The sequence below is a fragment of the Macaca mulatta genome, chromosome 1, assembly GCF_049350105.2.
Source record: "Macaca mulatta isolate MMU2019108-1 chromosome 1, T2T-MMU8v2.0, whole genome shotgun sequence".
NCBI lineage: Eukaryota > Metazoa > Chordata > Mammalia > Primates > Cercopithecidae > Macaca > Macaca mulatta.
The window spans coordinates 231,557,788-231,576,443 of record NC_133406.1 but is presented as its reverse complement, the minus strand read 5'-3'; the positions used below and the strand labels follow the sequence as shown (position 1 = coordinate 231,576,443).

The 18,656-nt window shown below is 50.8% G+C and overlaps 1 protein-coding gene across 2 annotated transcripts in view; it reads right to left on the bottom strand.

Moving 5' to 3' along the window:
• Window positions 1-11,344, bottom strand: part of LOC114674205 (uncharacterized) — a 45,507-nt gene extending 34,163 nt beyond the window's left edge. The window contains exon 1 of one of the 2 annotated variants that reach the window (XM_077975502.1): window positions 9,377-11,344. In XM_077975502.1, coding sequence (XP_077831628.1) covers window positions 9,377-9,446 — 70 coding nt within the window. In that variant the 5' untranslated portion in view covers window positions 9,447-11,344. The remainder of the gene's footprint in view (window positions 1-9,376) is intronic. The other variant, XM_077975508.1, reaches the window with a different exon arrangement.
• Between the last annotated feature and the right edge of the window lie 7,312 nt (window positions 11,345-18,656).

The window sequence follows — 18,656 nt, the reverse complement described above, 5'->3', positions numbered from 1 at the left end:
GTGCAGCCCCAGTTTCCTTTTGATGACCAAACTGACTTCAAGCTCCACTCCTAAGGACTGTGGGACGGGCGTTTTCCCTCTCCAAGGATGTTCCCACCTAAAGAACCCTGGGAGCACCAGCTTACCCCAAGGCTGCCAGTCAATGTCCAATAGGATAGCTACCAACTACATGTGACTATTTGAATTAATGAAATAAAATTTAAAATTCAGTTCCTCATTGTATTCGCCCACCTGGCTAGTGGCTACTGTATTGGACAACACAGCTCTAAAGTCTCTGCTACATTAAGCCAGAGCCTCAGAAAGCTGCAAGCCTGGGCTGCACCCCACAGAGACTCACTGTCACTGGTTCCATGGAGGGGCCTCACGAGAAAGCCCCATAACACCACTCTCCACCTGCCATACTTACTCTAGGGGTCTTGAATGCTGTTGATTCCATGAAGTGCAGTAGGTATTGGTAGGGGTCTCCATGACAATTCACATTGGTGGTCTGGGATCCCCAAGCAAATGCAACATAGGATGCAGACTCCTTTGGTCACTAAATCATCCTTTGAACTAGTTGAAGGCTGAAGAAGGTCTTTTAATATAAAGCTGGCCAATGTGCTTTGATTATAATACGGCAGTCTGAGTATGAGCACATGGAAGACAGCTGCAGTGCAGTAGTGTGACTGAGTCTTACCAAATCTTCTGAAAGGTTTGAGGGATCACTTGTGCTGGACAGCTGGTACTGAAAACCTGGCAGCTCACGATACCAGTAGAACTAGTGGCTGGGCGCGGCGGCTCACACCTGTAATCCCGGCACCTTGGGAGGCCGAGGCAGGTGGATTCTTTGAGGTCAGGAGTTCGAGACTAGCCTGGCTAATATAGTGAAATCCTGTCTCTACTAAAAATACAAAAAAAAGTAGCAGGGCGGCTGGCGCATGCCTGTAATTCCAGCTACTCAGAAGGCTGAGGCAGGAGAATTGTTTGAACCCGGGAGGCGGAGGTTGCAGTGAGCCGAGATCACACCACTGCACTCCAGCCTGAGTGACAGAGTGAGACTCCACCTTGAAAAAAAAAAAAGAAAGAAAGAAAAAGAAAAAGAAAAAAAAGACTAGAACTAGATTTCGTTGGTCCCAGAGACCAGGGGCCTGGAGGCATCTCTCTGCAAACACTGGAGACAGAGGACAGGTCCCCAGGTCCTGCAGCTGCTGAAACTTATGGTAGAAGGGACAGGCCTCCACTGAGCCGCTGAGGTCTACAGAACCTGAAGGCTGCCCTGCCAGTGCCACCCAGTTTTGCTACCACAAGCCCCAATCTGAGAGATCCTTGCCTATCTGGGCCCTGGGTCTAGAGAGGCAGCATAAAAGCTTACTTTTGTTCTACTCATATCTTATCAAGGTCTCAAGCTGACCTCCATGTTGCTAAATCCAATGGTCAGTTTCAATAACTGTTAGATGGGCTCATCAACGTAATTTGACACAACGGGCTCCCTCCAGACCTTTAGAACTCCTTTTGTTACTCCTTTGGATCTTTAGGTGCCACTCCTTGTTGGTTCTTACCTACTTCCTTGGCCATTCCTTTTCAGTCTCTTCTGCTGGTTCCTCCTGCAGCCCCCACCCTCTTTGTGTTAGAGGACCCCATGGCCTGGTCCTTGGACCCCCCTCTACCTACACTTCCTTTCCTGGTGATTTCATCCAGCCTCCTAGTTTTGAATAACATCTGTACTCTGATGCCTCCCGAGTTACTATCTGCAGCCACCACTTCTCTGATCTCCAGACTCTGATGGCCAACTGCCAATTCCAAGTCTTGTGGATGTGTGGTAGGAATCTCCAAAGTTGTGTTTCCGAAACAAAAGTCTTGATTGCATCCTGCCTACCCAGATTGCTCCTCTGAAGTCTTCCCCATCTCCATAGGTACCAACTCCAACCTTCTAGTGCCTGGCCAAAAACCTTGCAGGCCATTACTTGGCACCTGACTTAGCCCACATCCAATCCATCAGCAAAGCCTGCTGCCTCCATCTGTAAAATACATTCGGGATCCAAACACTTCTCTGTTTTTTTCTCATCACATTCATTGCTTCTACTCTTGTCCAAGCTACTATTCTCTTTTTTGACACAGGGTCTCACTCTGTTGCCCAGGCTGGAGTACAGTGGTGCAATCTCAGCTCTGCCTCCGGAACTCAAGCTATCCCAACCTCTGCTTCCAGAGCTTAAGCGATCCTCCCATCTCAGCCTCCTGAGTAGCTAATTGCATGCCACTATGACCAGCTCATTTTTTTTAGAGATAGGATTTCGCTATGTTTCCCAGGCTGGTCTCAAACTCCTGGATTTAAGTAATCTGCTCACCTTGGCCTCCCAAAGTGCTGGGATTACAGGTGTGAGCCATCACACCCGGCTCATGATCATTCTCTTGCCTGGATGATTGTCCTGGCCTCCTAGCTGGTTTCCTGGGGCCCTTGCTTCCCAAAGTCCATCTTCCACGTGGCATCCAGGAGCCATGTCACTCTGTTCCCGCCTCCTTGCTGATCTCAGAACACTCCAGGCATGGTCCTATGTCAGGAACCTTTCATTTGCTGTTCCCGGCCAGGACTGCTTCTCTCCTAGATGCCCACATGACTTGTTCCTCCTTTCCTCCTGTTCCCTGATCAAATACCTGCCGATTGACAAGGCCTTTTCAGATCACCCCCATCTGCTCACTTGCTTTCCTGCCTGTCCACATATTTACCATCAGAACAGAATTCTGCCTGTCCGTTTATTGTCCGTCTCCCCCAGCAACCACTAGAATGGAAGCTCCATGTGGGCATGGCTTAGTTTTGTCCACTGCTGGATCCCAGCATCTAAAATAGTCTACCGCCTGGTAAGTGTTGCAGAAACATTGATGAACAACAAACCAGTACTGGCTACTCCGCCTCTGCCTGTGCTCGTCCTATCTTCCACCTGAAAGGTTCTCCCCACTCTAACTTCACCCCGCACCCTTTGACCAGTCAACGATCCCCACACCTTGGCCCACTCCAAACCCCTTAAAATCCCTGGACCCAACTCCTCAGGAGGCAGATTTGAGGTTTCCCCCCCATCTTCTCATGTGGCTGCCCTGATTTAAACTCTTTCTCTGCTGCAGTCCCGGCTGTCTCGGTATACTGGCTTGCGGCACATCAGGCAAATGAACCTATCAGATAACAACAGCAGATCAGATGCCTGAGCATTCAGGAGCAATGGCTGTGGAGTCCCCATGGGTTCAGAAGGCCTAGTTGCCGTCTCCAAAAGCCTGGCTCTCCTCCCTCCTGGGCCCACTACTTTGGCTTCTTGTTCCTGTGTACAAGGAATTGCCGAGAAGGCAACTCTTCCCCTCCCTGAAGCCAAAGGAATGAAACAGACTAGGGCAGGAGAGGCTGCCATCCACCATCATTAGTTGTGACCGTCAGTAACAGCAACAGGACATGGAACCTAAGGCTGTGTCCATCCTGGGCCCCCAGGGAAACCTCAGCGGGAGTGGTACTAAGAAAGTGCTCATTTCTTACAGCCAAAGGACCATGGAGGGGAATAGTAACCGTCCCCTCCCAATGCAGAAAATGTTAACATAAGCACTTCATTTCTCATGCAGATAACTACATTAGTCTATTAATAAAAAAGAAAGAGAGAGAGAAAGAAGGAAAGAAAGGATAGAGAAAAAGAAAGAAAGAGAGAGAGAGAGAAGAAAGAAAGAAAGAAAGAAAGAAAGAAAGAGAGAAAGAGAGAGAGAAGGAGGGAAGGAGAACCCATGCCAGCAGGGTATAGGAATTGGTCTATAGGAGAAAGGGTCACCCACTGAAAGGTGGGCCGAATAGAATTCCTCGCCTGGGCTTTGAGGTCCTGGGATGGAGAAGGCTGGGATGAGTGGAACCCTCAATAAACAGAGTTCTTGTTAAAGAAGCAGAGTCATTGGTGGAATGGACTGCCCATCTAAGTTCAATCTACGCTAAAGGATGGCAGAGATCAAGAGAAAGAGAAAGAGAAAGCACCCATGGCCGGGCATGCGCGGTGGCTCACACCTGTAATCCCGGCACTTAGGGAGGCCGAGGTGGGCGCATCACTTGAGGTCAGGAGTTTGACACCAGCCTGGCCAACATGGTGAAACCCCATCTCTACTAAAAATACAAAAATTAGCCAGGCGTGGTGGCAGGCACCTGTAATCCCAGCTACTCAGGAGGCTGAGGTGAGAGAGTCGCTTGTACCAGGAGGCAGAGGTTGCGATGAGCGGAGATTGCACCACAGCACTCCAGCCTGGGCGCTAGAGTGAGACTCTGCCTCAAAAAAAAAAAAAAAAGAAAGGCACCCAGATCCTAGAACATATAAATACTTCCAACGCGAGGACCGCGGGGTAGCGCCCCCGGGAGGTGCAGGTCATTGTCCTTAGTGGAACCCCTTCTCTACCTGGCCACACCGGCACTAAGCCCTCGATCCTTCTGACGGACATGGCCATGTTTGTGCACATATTTGCAGTCATCACTCCTTTCACTGTAGTAAGCTGTGCACTCAGCATCACCCATGTCGTTCTATAAATAGGAAGAAAGCTCAGAACAGCCCTCAGAAAACGGCGTGTTGACAGCACCCGGAGTCCTGGCTGGAAGAGGGAAGGGCACTCAGCTGCTTCGCTGGAGCTGAGTCTCTCCCACCTGCCTTGAAGGAACCTCTTGGGAAGGCTGCAACTTCTGGCCTCTGGGGACCTAAAGAAGCCAACTGGCAAAGCGGTATGAAAACTAAACCAGTTCTAGGGCCAGATGCACATCAAGGCAGTTTGTGGGCCACCTGGCAGGTCTGCTGAAACACAGTGCCCCTCACCAACCTTCTCTCTCTGCAGGAACCCCCTCTTTTGAGGTAAAAGTGTTGCAGACCCCGGGAAATGCCTGGGAGACCTTGTGCCTCAGCAGAGAGCGCTGTTATGTGCACCAGATCCCCAACATGCTTTGCAAATGTTTGAGGGAGAAGACAGACGTGGGTCAGACACAACACGACAAGGCTCTCGGGCCACCAGGCTGAGTGAAGCTGCTACACAGACACTTCTTGGCCACCTGGGGCCCCTTTGAGCCTATGAGGGATCCCGGGAGGGTAGTGGAGGGAGGACAGCAGAGCAGCACCAAAGACAAACTCCGCCCATTTCACAATGTTATCGTGAGCCAGCCCTATCTTAGCCCTCTCGTTTTGAAGAAAAGCCAAATTTGTATTTTAAAAGATTCTTGTGCCTGATCCATTCCCTATTGTGAAATAAGCACATTTATTGTACAGAAGGAAACCTGATGTCTCTGAGACCTTTAGCAGACTATTTACAACATTTGGGCTACAAGGCAAGGTGACCTTCAGACCACGAAGTGGCAATGGCTTGCCTATGGCAAGGCAGGGTCTCTCAGAGAACATGAGACACACAGGCCACCACCACGTTTTAGGGGACCTGGGATTTTGCAAAGGGAAGAAATAACAAAACAGGTTGGAAAAATGCATGTTTTAAAACATTTAAAATTTAAAAACAGGATGCTTTCACACACACACACACACCACACACACACTGCAACACAATATAATTGTGCCATTTACTAGTAATGATATAAACATATCTGAATGCCCCTTTGAACACAAAGCGAAATGCCCCACCTCCAGCAGACAGACCCTAGAGCAACACACCCCAAGGAAACAAGTCACAGATATAGATGATTAATTGATTGACAGATAGATAGATATTATTTTTTTGAGACAGAGTCTGGCTCTGTCTCAGAAGGGTCAGGTTGCCCAGGCTGGAGTGCAGTGGCATGATCTCGGCTCTCTGCAACTTCCACTTCCTGGGCTCAAGCCAGCCTCCCACCTCAGCCTCCCAAGTAGCTGGAACTACAGGTGCATGTCAGCATATCCAGCTAATTTTTGTAGAAATGGAGTCTTACTATGTGGCTCAGGCTGCTCACTATGAGCTCAGAAGAGCTCAAGCAATCCACCCACCTCGGCCTCCCAAAGTATTAGGATTACAGGCACGAGTCACTGTGCCCGGCCATAAGTGACAGTATACTGACATAAGGCCTGCAATAGGAATCTGAGTCCCAGGATTGGACAGGTCGGCTAGCAATGCTTCTAAACACAAGTGATCTGGCAAGCTGGCAAAATGTCTGAGTTTCATTCTTTACCTTAGATCAAAGTTTCATTCCTGATTTGGATCAAAGAGGAAGGAGAAAAAGGCACAAATTGAACCATCAACTCTGTCACTGAAAAGTTGTACCCAAGAGATCTTAGTGCTTTGCCACCTTCTTGCTAACCCTATAGTAAAATGCTATTGATTTTTATTCTTTAAAAAAAATTACCTTTATTATTTTATTTAAATGGGGTCTCACTATGTTGTCCAGGCTGGTCTCAAACTTCTGGCCTCAAGAAATCTTCCCACTCCAGCCTCCCAAAGTGCTGGGATTACAGACATAAGCCACCATGCCCAACCATGATTTTTAAAGGCAGGCATACTTTATACTTTTTGTACACGCTTACAGCTCTGATTCTTTTTTTAAACATTTTTATTTATTATTGTTGAGATGAGGTCTTACTATGTTGCCCAGGCTGGTCTTGAACTCCTGGGCCCAAGTGATCCTCCTGCTTCAGCCTCCCAAGTAGCTGGGATTATGGGTGAGAGCCACCATGCCTGGTTCAGGCTCTGATTCTTATGTCAGTGAATGCCCAATAAATTCTTGTTGGCTTGAACTGAATTATCAGGAAGGTGCTATCAAGAATTCTTTGAGCCGGGCACGGTTGCTGACGCCTGTAATCCCAGCAGTTTGGGGGGCTAAGGTGGGCGGATCACTTGAGGCCAGGAGTTCGAGACCAGCCTGGCCAACATGGCGAAACCTGGTCTCTACTAAAAAATACAAAAATTAGCTCGGCGTAGAGACACACACCTGCAGTCCCAGCTACTCAGGAGGCTGAGGCAAGAGAATTGCTTGAATGCAGGAGGCAGAGGTTGGAGTGAGCCATGATCACACAACTGCACTCCTGGGTGACAGAGTGAGACCCTGTTTCAAAAGAAGCAAGCAAGCAAGGAAGGAAGGAAGGAAGGGGAAAGAAGGAAGGAAGGAAGGAAGGAAGGAAGGAAGGAAGGAAGGAAGGAAGGAAGGAAGGAAGGAAGGAAGGAAGGAGAAGAAAGAAAAGAAAGAAAGAAAGAAAGAAAGAAAGAAAGAAAGAAAGAAAGAAAGAAAGAAAGAAAGAAAGAAAGAAAGAAAGAAAAAGAAAGAAAGAAAGAAAGAAAGAAAGAAAGAAAGAAAGAAAGAAAGAAAGAAAGAAAGAAAGAAAGAGAAAGGAAGAGAAAGAAAGAAGGGAGGGAGGGAGGGAGGGAGGGAAGGAAGGAAGGAAGGAAGGAAGGAAGGAAGGAAGGAAGGAAGGAAGGAAGGAAGGAAGGAAGGAAGGGAAGGGAAAAAGAAATAGAAAAAAAAAAGAAAAAGAATTCTTTGGCTGAGTATGATGGCTCTCAACTGTAATCCCAGCACTTTGGGAGGCCAGGGCAGATGGATCGCTTGAGCCCAGGAGTTCAAGACCACACTGAGAGGCATGGAAAAACCCCGTCTCTACAAAAAGTACAAAAAATTAGCCTGGGGCAGTGGTGGGCGCCTGTAGTCCCAGTTACTCTGAAGGCTGAGATGAGAGGATTGCTTGAGCCTAGGAGGTTGAGGCTGCAGTGAGCTGAGATCACACCACTGCACTCTAGCCTGGGTGACAGAGCAAGACCCTGTCTCAAAAAATAATAATAGCCGGGCGCGGTGGCTCACGTCTGTAATCCCAGCACTTTGGGAGGCCGAGACGGGCGGATCACGAGGTCAGGAGATCGAGACCATCCTGGCTAACACGGTGAAACCCCATCTCTACTAAAAAGTACAAAAAACTAGCCGGGCGCGGTGGCGGGCGCCTGTAGTCCCAGCTACTCGGGAGGCTGAGGCAGGAGAATGGGGTGAACCCGAGAGGCGGAGCTTGCAGTGAGCTGAGATCCGGCCACTGCACTCCAGCCTGGGCGACAGAGCAAGACTCCGTCTCAAAAAAAAAAAAAAAAAAATAATAATAATTATTATTATTATTATTATTTGGGAGATATAATTTTACATCATCAGAGGGTCAAAAAAACAAAACACCTCTATTTTGCCTATTGGCCCCATTTGAGACGACCCTGGTGAAATTTCTCGGCTAACTTTCCCCACCTCTGTCAAGCTGACCGAGACACCACCTAAATCTCCACGAGGGACCTGGCAGCTTTCCGGCTCTGCAGCATTTTCCCGACGAGTCTGCTGCACACGCGGATGCTGACAACACAGTCTCATGCTTGCCTGAGCCAGGGCACCGACCTAAGTGTACACCGTGTGATCTCTATTTTACCAATGCAGAAGAGAGGTCATCTCCTGACACAAGAAAATGGGCTGTCTTCTGGATCACCACAGCAATTCATCTCTGAGTAGCTGAAGGTCATTGGTATGCATTATACAAGTGGAACCATTTGAGAGGAAAGAGGGAACTCACTGGACACAAAAGTGCACTGAGACTGTGAACAGCAACCCCCGAACAAGGACACAGAGATACATCCCAAAGGGAAAGGCTGGAGGGGGAAGGATGCGACCCAGCCGTGGTGGCTGATCCGTGGGGACTCCTGGCTGGGTTCGTGCTGCCAATCAGTAGCATTCCCCAGGCAAGACGTGGGCGCCAGACCCGACTTGAAACCCAAGGATGGCTTCAAGATCTTGCAACTGGATCAGAATGCTGAGTTCATCGTTGCTGGTGGGCCGCCGCCACCTCTCCTTAGCCACCCTGTTGAAGGATGGCCGGCCTCTCCTGGGAAAATTGCTACATTTCCTCACATAACAGATGCACACATGACTAATCAGGCCTACCCTAAGAAATGAGAGCCAGCAGCAGAAGCCACAGCGCACACTCTGTATTGCGAAAATGGAATGTGGGATGACCTAGGAGATGACACAGATGCCGAACGGCGAACTTTCTGTTTCTATGAGTCTAATCCTGAAAATCTTTTCTGCCTGAACCCGTGGGATCAAATAAAATGAAAACCCCATTCTGCAAACCACTTCGCCCCACGGGAAGCAGCTCGGTTTCCTTCCCGTGTTGTCGGGAGCCCTCTGATGGAGGAAGCCTAAATTACAGAGCTCATAACCTAACAGGCAGCCACGGGCTCAAGTGCCCCCCGATTTTCCAGAATCGAAAACAAGAGGAACCATAAAAGAAGCCTAATGTTTTCTCCCCCTGGCACTTTGCCCAGTGAGAGCTGTCAATCAGAGGTGCTGCAGACCCACTCGAAGGTAGCGTTCAGTGCCCGGGGCACACTGCCTGCTGCCGTTGGTTTCTTCCATGGTTCTTAGGGTGCCAGGTCTCTGTCACCTCCCAGCCCCCAGTTTCCTTACCTTGTCCTTCTGCGTCTGAGTCAGGATGCCTGATGGGTTGAGCGCTGATGATCTCATCCTTGTCCCACATGTCCCAGGGAATCCCAGGTCTGCCCTGAGCTTCCTGTGTCCTTGGGAAAGTCAGTTAATCTCTGGGCCTCACTGTCCTCATCTCTGAGCTTGGAGACTTGTAACAGATGATTTCTAAGTATCTTCCAGCTTTGAATAGAGCATTTGTCTTGGGCAGCCAGGCTTAAAGTTTAAAGGCATAAAAGGAAAATGGGATCTGATCCTTAATCAGAACTGCCAAGAACGAGAAGAGCAGAGCAAACTACCAACTGCATTGGGTGAAAAGTGAAAATGGTCAGTGGGGAGGTGCCACGGTCAGGATCTGGGGCCGATGCGCTAGGATCTTGCCAGTGCCTGGACGCCTTTCTCTGCAGTCTCCGGCCTGCCTCCCTGCTGCTCCCTCTCTTCTGGAGCCTGGTGCTGCCAATTTGCCAGCGTCCCATTGACGGTTCTCGTGGCCCTCAACTTTTCCTTATAGCCTCATCCCTGCAGGAGTCGCAGGACCTCAGCTGGCCAGTTGGCTCTGCTTGCAGGGTGCAGGTCGTGTCCTTGTCAGGGAGACTGGCAGCCGCAGTGCTGTGCCTGTCCCAGGCTGAGCAAGAGGCTCCTGGTGCCGATTCTGGAGCAGCCACAGGCCTGAGCAGGTCTCCGAAAGTGATGACATCAGCACGGTACAGCACAGGCTCTGAGGGCTCCACTGCCGCTGCCATCTCCTCCTCCTCCCCCTCTCCAGTCTCCCTCTCCTCCCAGCGCAGTGCAGCCTCCAAGGGCAGCCTCCAAGGTGGAGATACTCAAGCTAACGCGTGGGGACAGGAAAAAGCAGCCACCAGGGTGGAGGGTCTCCCAGCGGAAGCACAAGGTCTGGGACAGTGAGAGGCATCAGTCACCGAACCACCTCACCACTTCGAACAACCCCAGAAGAGCGGGCCGGAGAGTGCAGTGTGACATCACTTCCCATCTTGCTGGGAGACAGGGCTTTTGCCAAGAATGGGCCCCTGGGGATTCGTTGCGCGACATTTTTGTGCCACTGGCATAAAGACTTGTACCAAAGGCTGCCGCTCTGGGCAGCAGGTGCTGTCTGGACCCCCTAGGGCTGCCCTCTCTGGCCCCAGGCCCCTGGCTCCTACCACCTAAGCCCATCACATCATCCAGGAGGGTCGGCAGCTGCTGGCCCCCACCCACATTCGCTGGCTCTGTTTTCCTCTGCGGGGGAAGCTGGACTTCCTCCACATCCAAGTTCAACTACATGACATCAGGAACACAGCCTTTCTCCCGACACCTTCGAGCCTCTATTTGTCTCCAGTAGCTGTCCCAGAAATCATGGGTGGGAGCATTCAAAAATGTGGTCCCAGAGGTCCCCTTGCCTTAGCCCAAAAGGCTGCCTGAGCTGGGGATCCCTTCCTTACCCCCCAGTCCAAAAGGCAGCCTGGCCTTCCAAACTTGAGTCCGTGGTTCAGAGTAGGAGATCCACAGTCAGGGCCCGGGACACGGCTCCCCCTGGCTGGTCTCAAAGCCTTCCTAATCCTCCAGGGGTCGGTCCTGGTCTTCCACGAAGTTTCCCAAAAGCGCGCGCCACACTTGGTGGGCGCTCAGCCCCGAAGCGCCTATGAACACCGCCCATCCCAGGACGCACGAAGCCAGTTGGTACGAGCACCTAGAAGCAGCACTCCCCATTTGTCATCCTTCCCACGGGGAAGGCTGCCTGCTGCTCCCAGCCCTCAACTCCAATGAAGTACAGTCGTCAAGAAAAGGTGGTCTAAATAAAGCCGGAGACTCACTCACTGCACCAATCAGCACTGCGCGTCCGTCTGGGTCTCGGCGCCGGCTGCGCGCAGCCGCCAGGAGGTGGCCGTCGGGACGCGAGCGCCGCCCGGAGCAGTGGTGCAGGGTCTCCGCATCGCCGGCTGCTGCTGCAGCCCCGCAGCGCTCAGCACTGCTGACTTGGCCTGGGCGGCGGGCAGGCGGGCGGGGAGGGCGGGGGAGGGCCTGCAGCAGCTTGGGTTCTAACTGCCCCTGCGCAAGGAGACCGGGAGAAGCCGGCTGCAAGGGCTGGGCTGGCCAAAGCTGGGGCAGTTGCAAGGGATGGGAGCGCAGCGAGCTGGAGAAATACCCCTGAGTCAGCACTGGTGCACTGGGAGGTGTCCTGGAGAGCCTGGCCCACGGCATGGTCAGGGTGTCCGAAATGTACGCCCCTCTGTGTCACCCCCTAGTCATGCACCCCCATCTAATTCTGAAACCAGCTCTAGTCTCATGTTTTCCCCTCCACGATGATGGACTGTAATGCACCCTGCTCTGAGGCCTTGGGGGAATGGAAAGAGAGAATTCTCTTTCAAGCCCAACCCAGGCCCGGGGAACCCCCTAGATGTTACTGTGGGGTCACAGACAAGGCCATGGGGATTTGACACGTGGGGAGACAAGGACAACCGCAAAGCGAGTGGATCTGACATGGGGGTGACTGGGTGGTGTGGTGGTCATCATTTCATTCACTGCAGTGGATTTGCTGCCTGGGAAATGCAGCCCCCACCGCCCCAGCTCTGCTGTTGTCTTACTAGCTACTTAGCAGCCGACTTCCCTGTTCTGCTGCCTGAGAGATGAAGGTGTCCCAGGCTAAGATCCCTCCATCACCTGCCCATCCCTGAGGGTCTCATGTCACCTTGGCAGCTGCACCTCCTCTTCCCAAACACCCTGTGGTGGCTTTGGCCCAGACAGTGCCTGCCTGAGGGAAGGAGGCCTCCGGCCGTACGAAGACTGTAGAGGCCAGGGCAGCCGTCCCTTGTCATCTCATCCTGTGTAGTTCCTTACACGAGCCCCACTGGAGTCATCTGCTCGTCCCTGGGACCCATTTGTGAAGTTTCTGTCTCCCTTGACCTCCCCGTAGGGGACCAGAGACAGTGGGCAGGGACAGAGTGCTGGGAGCCAACAGTGGCACAGCAGGCCTCTCCCTTGGCTGATTCCAGGCAGGAAGGACACTCGTTTGTCATCCAGGCTGGGAAGGGAGGCACCAGAAGAGAAGCATGTGTCTGGGCAGGCCAGGTCTGTTCTCTCCCTCTCCAGGGTGGAGAGGTCACAGACACCTCCATCCCATGGGTGAGGGCAAACTAAAAGTCCAGAGACAAACAGCTGGTCCTCGCAGCTTCCAGGGCTGGGAGTCAGAGGCTGGGGTGCGTTATGGTTTAGCCTGCTGCATGGGTGAGCCTCCATTCTTAGCATCCTACCATGCTGACTTCAAAAGACCCTGGTGCGTGGGACCCCAATGACTCGTTTGGGTGTGCTGGGCTCAAAATCATTCGTGGCCAGGGACGTTAGTCTGGAAAATTTAAGTTGCTGCAGATTGATGGACAGAAGTCAAAGATGGTTTTCAATATACAGGGAATGTATTTTCAAATGGAGCAAGAGACGCGGCTACAAGGAGGGAACGGGGACTTCGAAAGCAGTCAGTAGAAAGTCACTCCTAATTCTGGGGGAGGGGATTGTGTTCAGCCTGCAGAGTGCTTTTCTAGTCAAGGCAATGTTTTGGTCTAAGACTTCGTAAACCATTTGTCTATGAGCCCAAATTCCCCCAAATGACTGCAGTGTTTGGTATGTGCACCTTGCATGCCCCAAGGAGTTTCAATGCCAGCAGCTTCCTGCCACAGTACAGGCAGGTTCTCTAAGCACGAGCCTTCAATTCACGCTCCTGTCTATAGTGATAACCAGAGCACAATGCAGGGACCCACAGGGCTCATGTGGCTCCAGCAGCCTCAGCCGTTCCCAAGAGCCCAGTTGCTGTTTCAGGGGCTTGCCTGGATAATTTATATCTGAGAGGTTTGCTGCACATCCTTTGAGTGATTTATGGTGAGATCTAAGATTTTTTTGTAAAAAGATACCCTTTTGCTTTAGGAGGGATCACAAGGAGCTCAGCCCTCTAGTGCCCAGGACCACCTGGGCAGATGCCGCTGTTGGCGCTATATAACATCGACCCCCCCCATGCAGACTGATCTGAGCTCTGCGTGTCAGGGAATGCCACTCCAGCAGTGCCAGCCTGGAAGCTCCTCCAGCCGGCACCTACTGAGGCAGCCAATGGCTTTGGGGAGACCCTTTGGCTGGGTGCATAGGAGTCTGGGTCCCAGAGACCATAGCTCACGCGTCTCAGGCTGCTTCTGTATTTCTCCAGAAAGAGCTACTGCCCCAAGTGTGCTGCCTGCCGCTTTCATGCAATCCCATCTAGACGAGCCCCTTATGGAGCCCCCTCCCCTTCTGCCTGGCACCCAATGCTCCCATCATTTAACACCTGCTGCCCACACAGAAGAGGTCCATCCCCTTCTCAAATGCTACAGCCTCTGCCCCGGCGGCCACTAATCATTCTATTTCGAGTTTCCCTCCAAAGCTCATCTCAGTAAATCCGGAAGAAGAAAACCTCCATCCCCAGTGAACAAGACCATGAAGGCTGCATCAGTGTTCCCAGGTTTCAAGCCAGGCTGGAGAAGGATCACAACAGAGACCAGACCCTCATTCTCCGGCCCAATTCCACATGGCTGAAAGAGCCACTTAACCAGACGCAAACACACGCGGCAGGATGGCACGCGACCGAGGCAAGGACTAAGCCTCAACTCATCAGTAAGTCCACGGGGTCTCCGCCCCCGGCATGTGGGAGAAACTAGCCCAAAGTCAACGTCCTGATTGTGCTTTGGATTTGCCCAGGGCTGAGCACTCCCTGGTCCGAGGTACCCAACAAGCTGACCCAAGAGTGGGCAGCATCCCCTTCCCTCCCTCCTTCCCTCCACCTCTCCTTCCTCCTCCTCCCTGTCCTCCTCCTCCTCCTCATCCTCCTCCAGCTGACTCCTCCTGCTGCTGCCTCTGCCGCTGCTGCCTCTGCCGCTGCTGCCGCTGCTGCGGTCTGCAGTCACTTGAAGGAGAAAGATTTCGCAGTACGGCATTCTTAAAGCTGCAGTGTCCAAATTCTCCTTCAAACCCCAACTGTCACCGACATCAGCCAACTTACCGGGGTCCTTTGCAGAGGGTAGGTGGGCAAGGAGATGGGGATGGGGGGCTTGGAGAAGTCAGGCAGGTGGGAACCAGATGCTCAGACTCTGGCAAGGGTAAAGAGGAGAAGCAGGCTGTACCGTGAGAGCCTCTGCAGTTAAACCAGGTTTCTGGGACTGCAGCGGGACTGCAATGGAGTAGATTTTTTTTTTAAATCGTAAAACCTTCACCAAAATCTCCTCCACAAACTTATACCCTTTGTAGCTTAATTAAAATACAAGGTGCAAACATAAAACCAACATGAGAGAGAAACCCAATCTTTAAAAACAAAAAATAAATAAAGAATTCAAACAGCAATTTAAAAATATTCCTAAAAATTTACTCCTGTGAGCAACTGACTCAGCTCTCCCCACAGTGCTCTGCCGGTAAGCCATCGGGGAAGGACCTGGATGGAGTTCCTAGTGCCCAGAGTTTCTGCAAAGTGCAGGCAGAGGACTCCAGCTTCTTAGGGGAGAAAGCGTTTTAAAACCCAGAGGAAAGGGGATCTTTCTGCTGGCTATCAAGGAGCGTGTCAATGAGCTGATCTAGCATCCAGAAACCAACACCCTGAAAGTTACCTCTCTCCTCTGCTCAGCCGCTGCCGTCCTGCCTGGACGCTGGCAAGTTGCAGACTGCTCCTGGAGAGGCAGGACCCGAAGTAAGAAGTGTCAGCTGGGTCCCTGCACCCAAATGGTGCCGGGAGTCAACGCTGCAGGCGGCAGGGATGGTCTCCCCCACCACGCACCCGCCCCCCGCCGGTTGAATTTAAACCCCTGACACTGCAGGATGCTCACTCCTATAGAGACACCTCTCCGTGAGCCTCCTCCCTCCCCACGCTCTCACACAACTAGGTCCAAGGCTTTGCCCCACCTCCCAGATTTGTTCACCTGAAGATGCTTTTCTTGCAAAAAACCAAACCAAAACAAAAACAAAAACAGAAGATTGAGACTCTGCAGAGTCTTTAATCCTTAATTCTGGAGAAGGTGGGACTTGTTCAGAAGTTTGAGAATTGCAGCCTGACGCCCAGGAAGTAACAGAGGTAACGAACCGACAGTCTGCTTTGCACCAGACAAGTCAACACCGTTGTTTTATCAAGAAGGGCAGAGGTAGACCCGGCGTGAAGAGGAGAGGAAAATTCCTCTCCATCCACTGGCAAATTCTCAACAGTTTGGGAAATCTCTATTTTTGTTTTCCTTCAAGAAAACCACTTTTAAAATTTTTTCATGCATGTGAAATGTACAAGATTGCCACCAAGTGTCAATTTTGTCCTGACACGTCTGTGATTCTTAAAATTCCTGTTCCTGCTTCTGTGAAAGTTAATATTCTTTAAGATTAAGGTACGAACTTAATTGAGAAAATTCCAGGAGAGAGAAGCACTTTAAATGCAGATATGGTTAAGATAGCATATTCTAATATAACCCACAAGGGGTTAGGAAGAAGAGATACACTGAGAGGTAGAAGGCGGTCAGGGATGTAGGTATTTCCAGGTTTTGAATTTATCACAAACTCAGAGCCCAAGAAAGGAAAATAAAGGAGGAAGAGTGTGTGTGTGTGTGTGTGTGTGTGTGTGTGTGTGTGTGTCTGAGTGAGGAGACTAAAACTCCCCTTCTAAATAAACTGTTTGGAAAGCCCAATTGCATCAATTCCGCGTACATTTCATTACTGAAGTAAGACCAGGAGTGTGTGACTTGTTTCTAAACAGAGTGAGAGGGGAGGCTCTGCTGCCCGCATCCTGCTTGGGACACAGCCACACTGCTGCAGTGCACCACGACCAACGTGGGCACAGTGTCTTGCGGCTGCCCTCACCCGCCCTCCCTCGAGGGCTTTGGCACACAGGGGAGGCTGTGCAGCCTGCGCTATGCTGGCGGCCAGAGACAAGGGCCAGCCGTGATCAGGCAGTCTTCCTCCTCCTGGCTACACTCAGGCTGAGGTAGGGGAAGACCACAGACTCGTGGAGGGTCATAGTGGGGAAGGCACCCCAGACAGCATGTAACCCAGTCCTTCCATTTCATGGATGGAAGAATAGAAAGGTGAGAAACGACTGGGCCTTAGTCACCCAAGGTCACCTAGCCTGTGACATGCAGCGCCTGGATTAGAATTTGGGCCTTCAGATTCTTTGTCCTGTGATTTTCTCACTGTACCTGTCATTGCACCCTCTTGGGCAAGTGGTCTGCCTCTACTGCTTCCTCCCATGACCTTGACAATTACGTCTCTGCTCTGTGACTCAGTTTCCCCTCCATAGATGATGTGATAGACGATATGCAGACCGAAGCCAAAAAATTTCAACTCTGAAACCAACCTTGACAATTACGTCTCTGCTCTGTGACTCAGTTTCCCCTCCATAGATGATGTGATAGACGATATGCCGACCGAAGCCAAAAAATTTCAACTCTGAAACCAGGAAAAATAGCAAGTCATTTTCTTGTAGCCAGAAGCAGAGAACAGGCACAGGGTTGAAGTCCAAAGCAAGCGTTTCTTTAGTCTTCTCCAATTTTGAAACCCAGAATGTCATCTGCATTCGTTTCCCTGGCTGCCCTAACAACTGACCACAAGCTTGGTGACTTAAAACAACAGAAATGTATTCTCTCATAGTTCTGGAGGTCAAAAGTCCAAACTCAAGGTATGGGCAGGGTTGGTTCCTTCTGGAGGCTCAGAGAGAGAATCCGTCCCAGGCCTCTCTCCAGTTTCTGGGAGTGGCCGGCAATCCTTGGTGTTCCTTGGTTTGCAGACACTTCACTCCAGTCCTGGTGTTCATCTTCCTGTGATGTCTTCTCCTCTGCGTGTCTTCTTCCCATAAAGACACTTGTCATTGGATTTAGGGCCCACCCTACTGCAGGATGATCTCATCTCCAGGTCCTTAATTACATCTACAAAGACCCTTTTTCCAAATAAGGTCACATTCACAGGTTCTAGCTGGACATTTCTTTTTGGGGCCATCTTTCAATCCACGACATCAACCAGTGAAAATTTTCATATGAGAACTGTCTCATGTGGAAACAGCAGTGAAATGTGATGGCCACCAACCCCGTCTAATTTTTTTTTTTTTTTTAAGACAGAGTCTTGCTCCGTTGCCCAGGCTGGAGTGCAGTGGCGTGATCTCGGCTCACTGCAAGCTCCGCCTCCCGGGTTCACGCCATTCTCCTGCCTCAGCCTCCTGAGTAGCTGGGACTACAGGCGCCCGCCACAGGCTAATTTTTTTGTATATTTGGTAGAGACGGGGTTTCACCATGTTAGCCAGGATGGTCTCGATCTCCTGACCTCATGATCCGCCCGCCTCGGCCTCCCAAAGTGCTGGGATTAAAGGTGTGAGCCACCGTGCCCGGCCCCTCCCTATCTTAATTTTTAGAAGGGTTATAATATGGATCCCTTTGGTTATAAGAAGTTAATAGCTACATCTATAGAATGATTGGTCTTTTATAGTTTTTAAATTTGTGTTGACATTTGATTATCATACAACCTTCTCAAGGCAGGTGCTATCAGGATCACCCCCATTTTACAGTTGAGGAAACTGAGGCACAAGGAGGTTTGGGTCACATAGCTAGTAGGTGGCAGGATTTAGGCCATCTGGCTCCAGAATGTGTGCCCTTATCCATGCTTCTGCTTAATCATGCTAGGGCTGCAGATTCTTCTCTGTCTCCACTTTATGCCATTGATTTTCTATCCAACCCAGGTCTCTGATTTGTGTCTCTTGCTGATATTTATTGGACATTTTTGGATGAGTGCTCTGTGCTGATCTAACTTTGGGCATCCTCCTTTGCTGTCCTTACCAGAGATGGTCTCTACTGCCTTTGCATACACAGGGGAAACTCAGCAAACTTACTCGTGTGGATCAGCACAGGAAGTCATCCTAAGAATGGAGAATGGCGGGCATGGTGGCTCATGCCTGCAATTCCATCACTTTGGGAGGCTGAGGTGGGAGGATTCCTTGAGGCCAGGAGTTAGAGACCAGCCCAGCCAACACTGAGAGACCCCCGTCTCCAAAAAAAAAGAAAAAGAATGGAGGAAACTTGTTGTTGCACCTCTAACTTGACCAGAGTGACTAACAAAATGTCTCTCAGGGCATTAATGGAAATGAACATTCATTTTTAAATCAAAAAGAAAAAAAGAAACTGAAGGACACTGGCAGGCTTTTGGACACTGTCAAGGTTGTAAGTCTTTGCTTTTCACCTCCCCTTTCCCAGCCATGTTTTGTCAAACCTGATGATCCTTTCCCTTTCTTCAAGAGCAAATT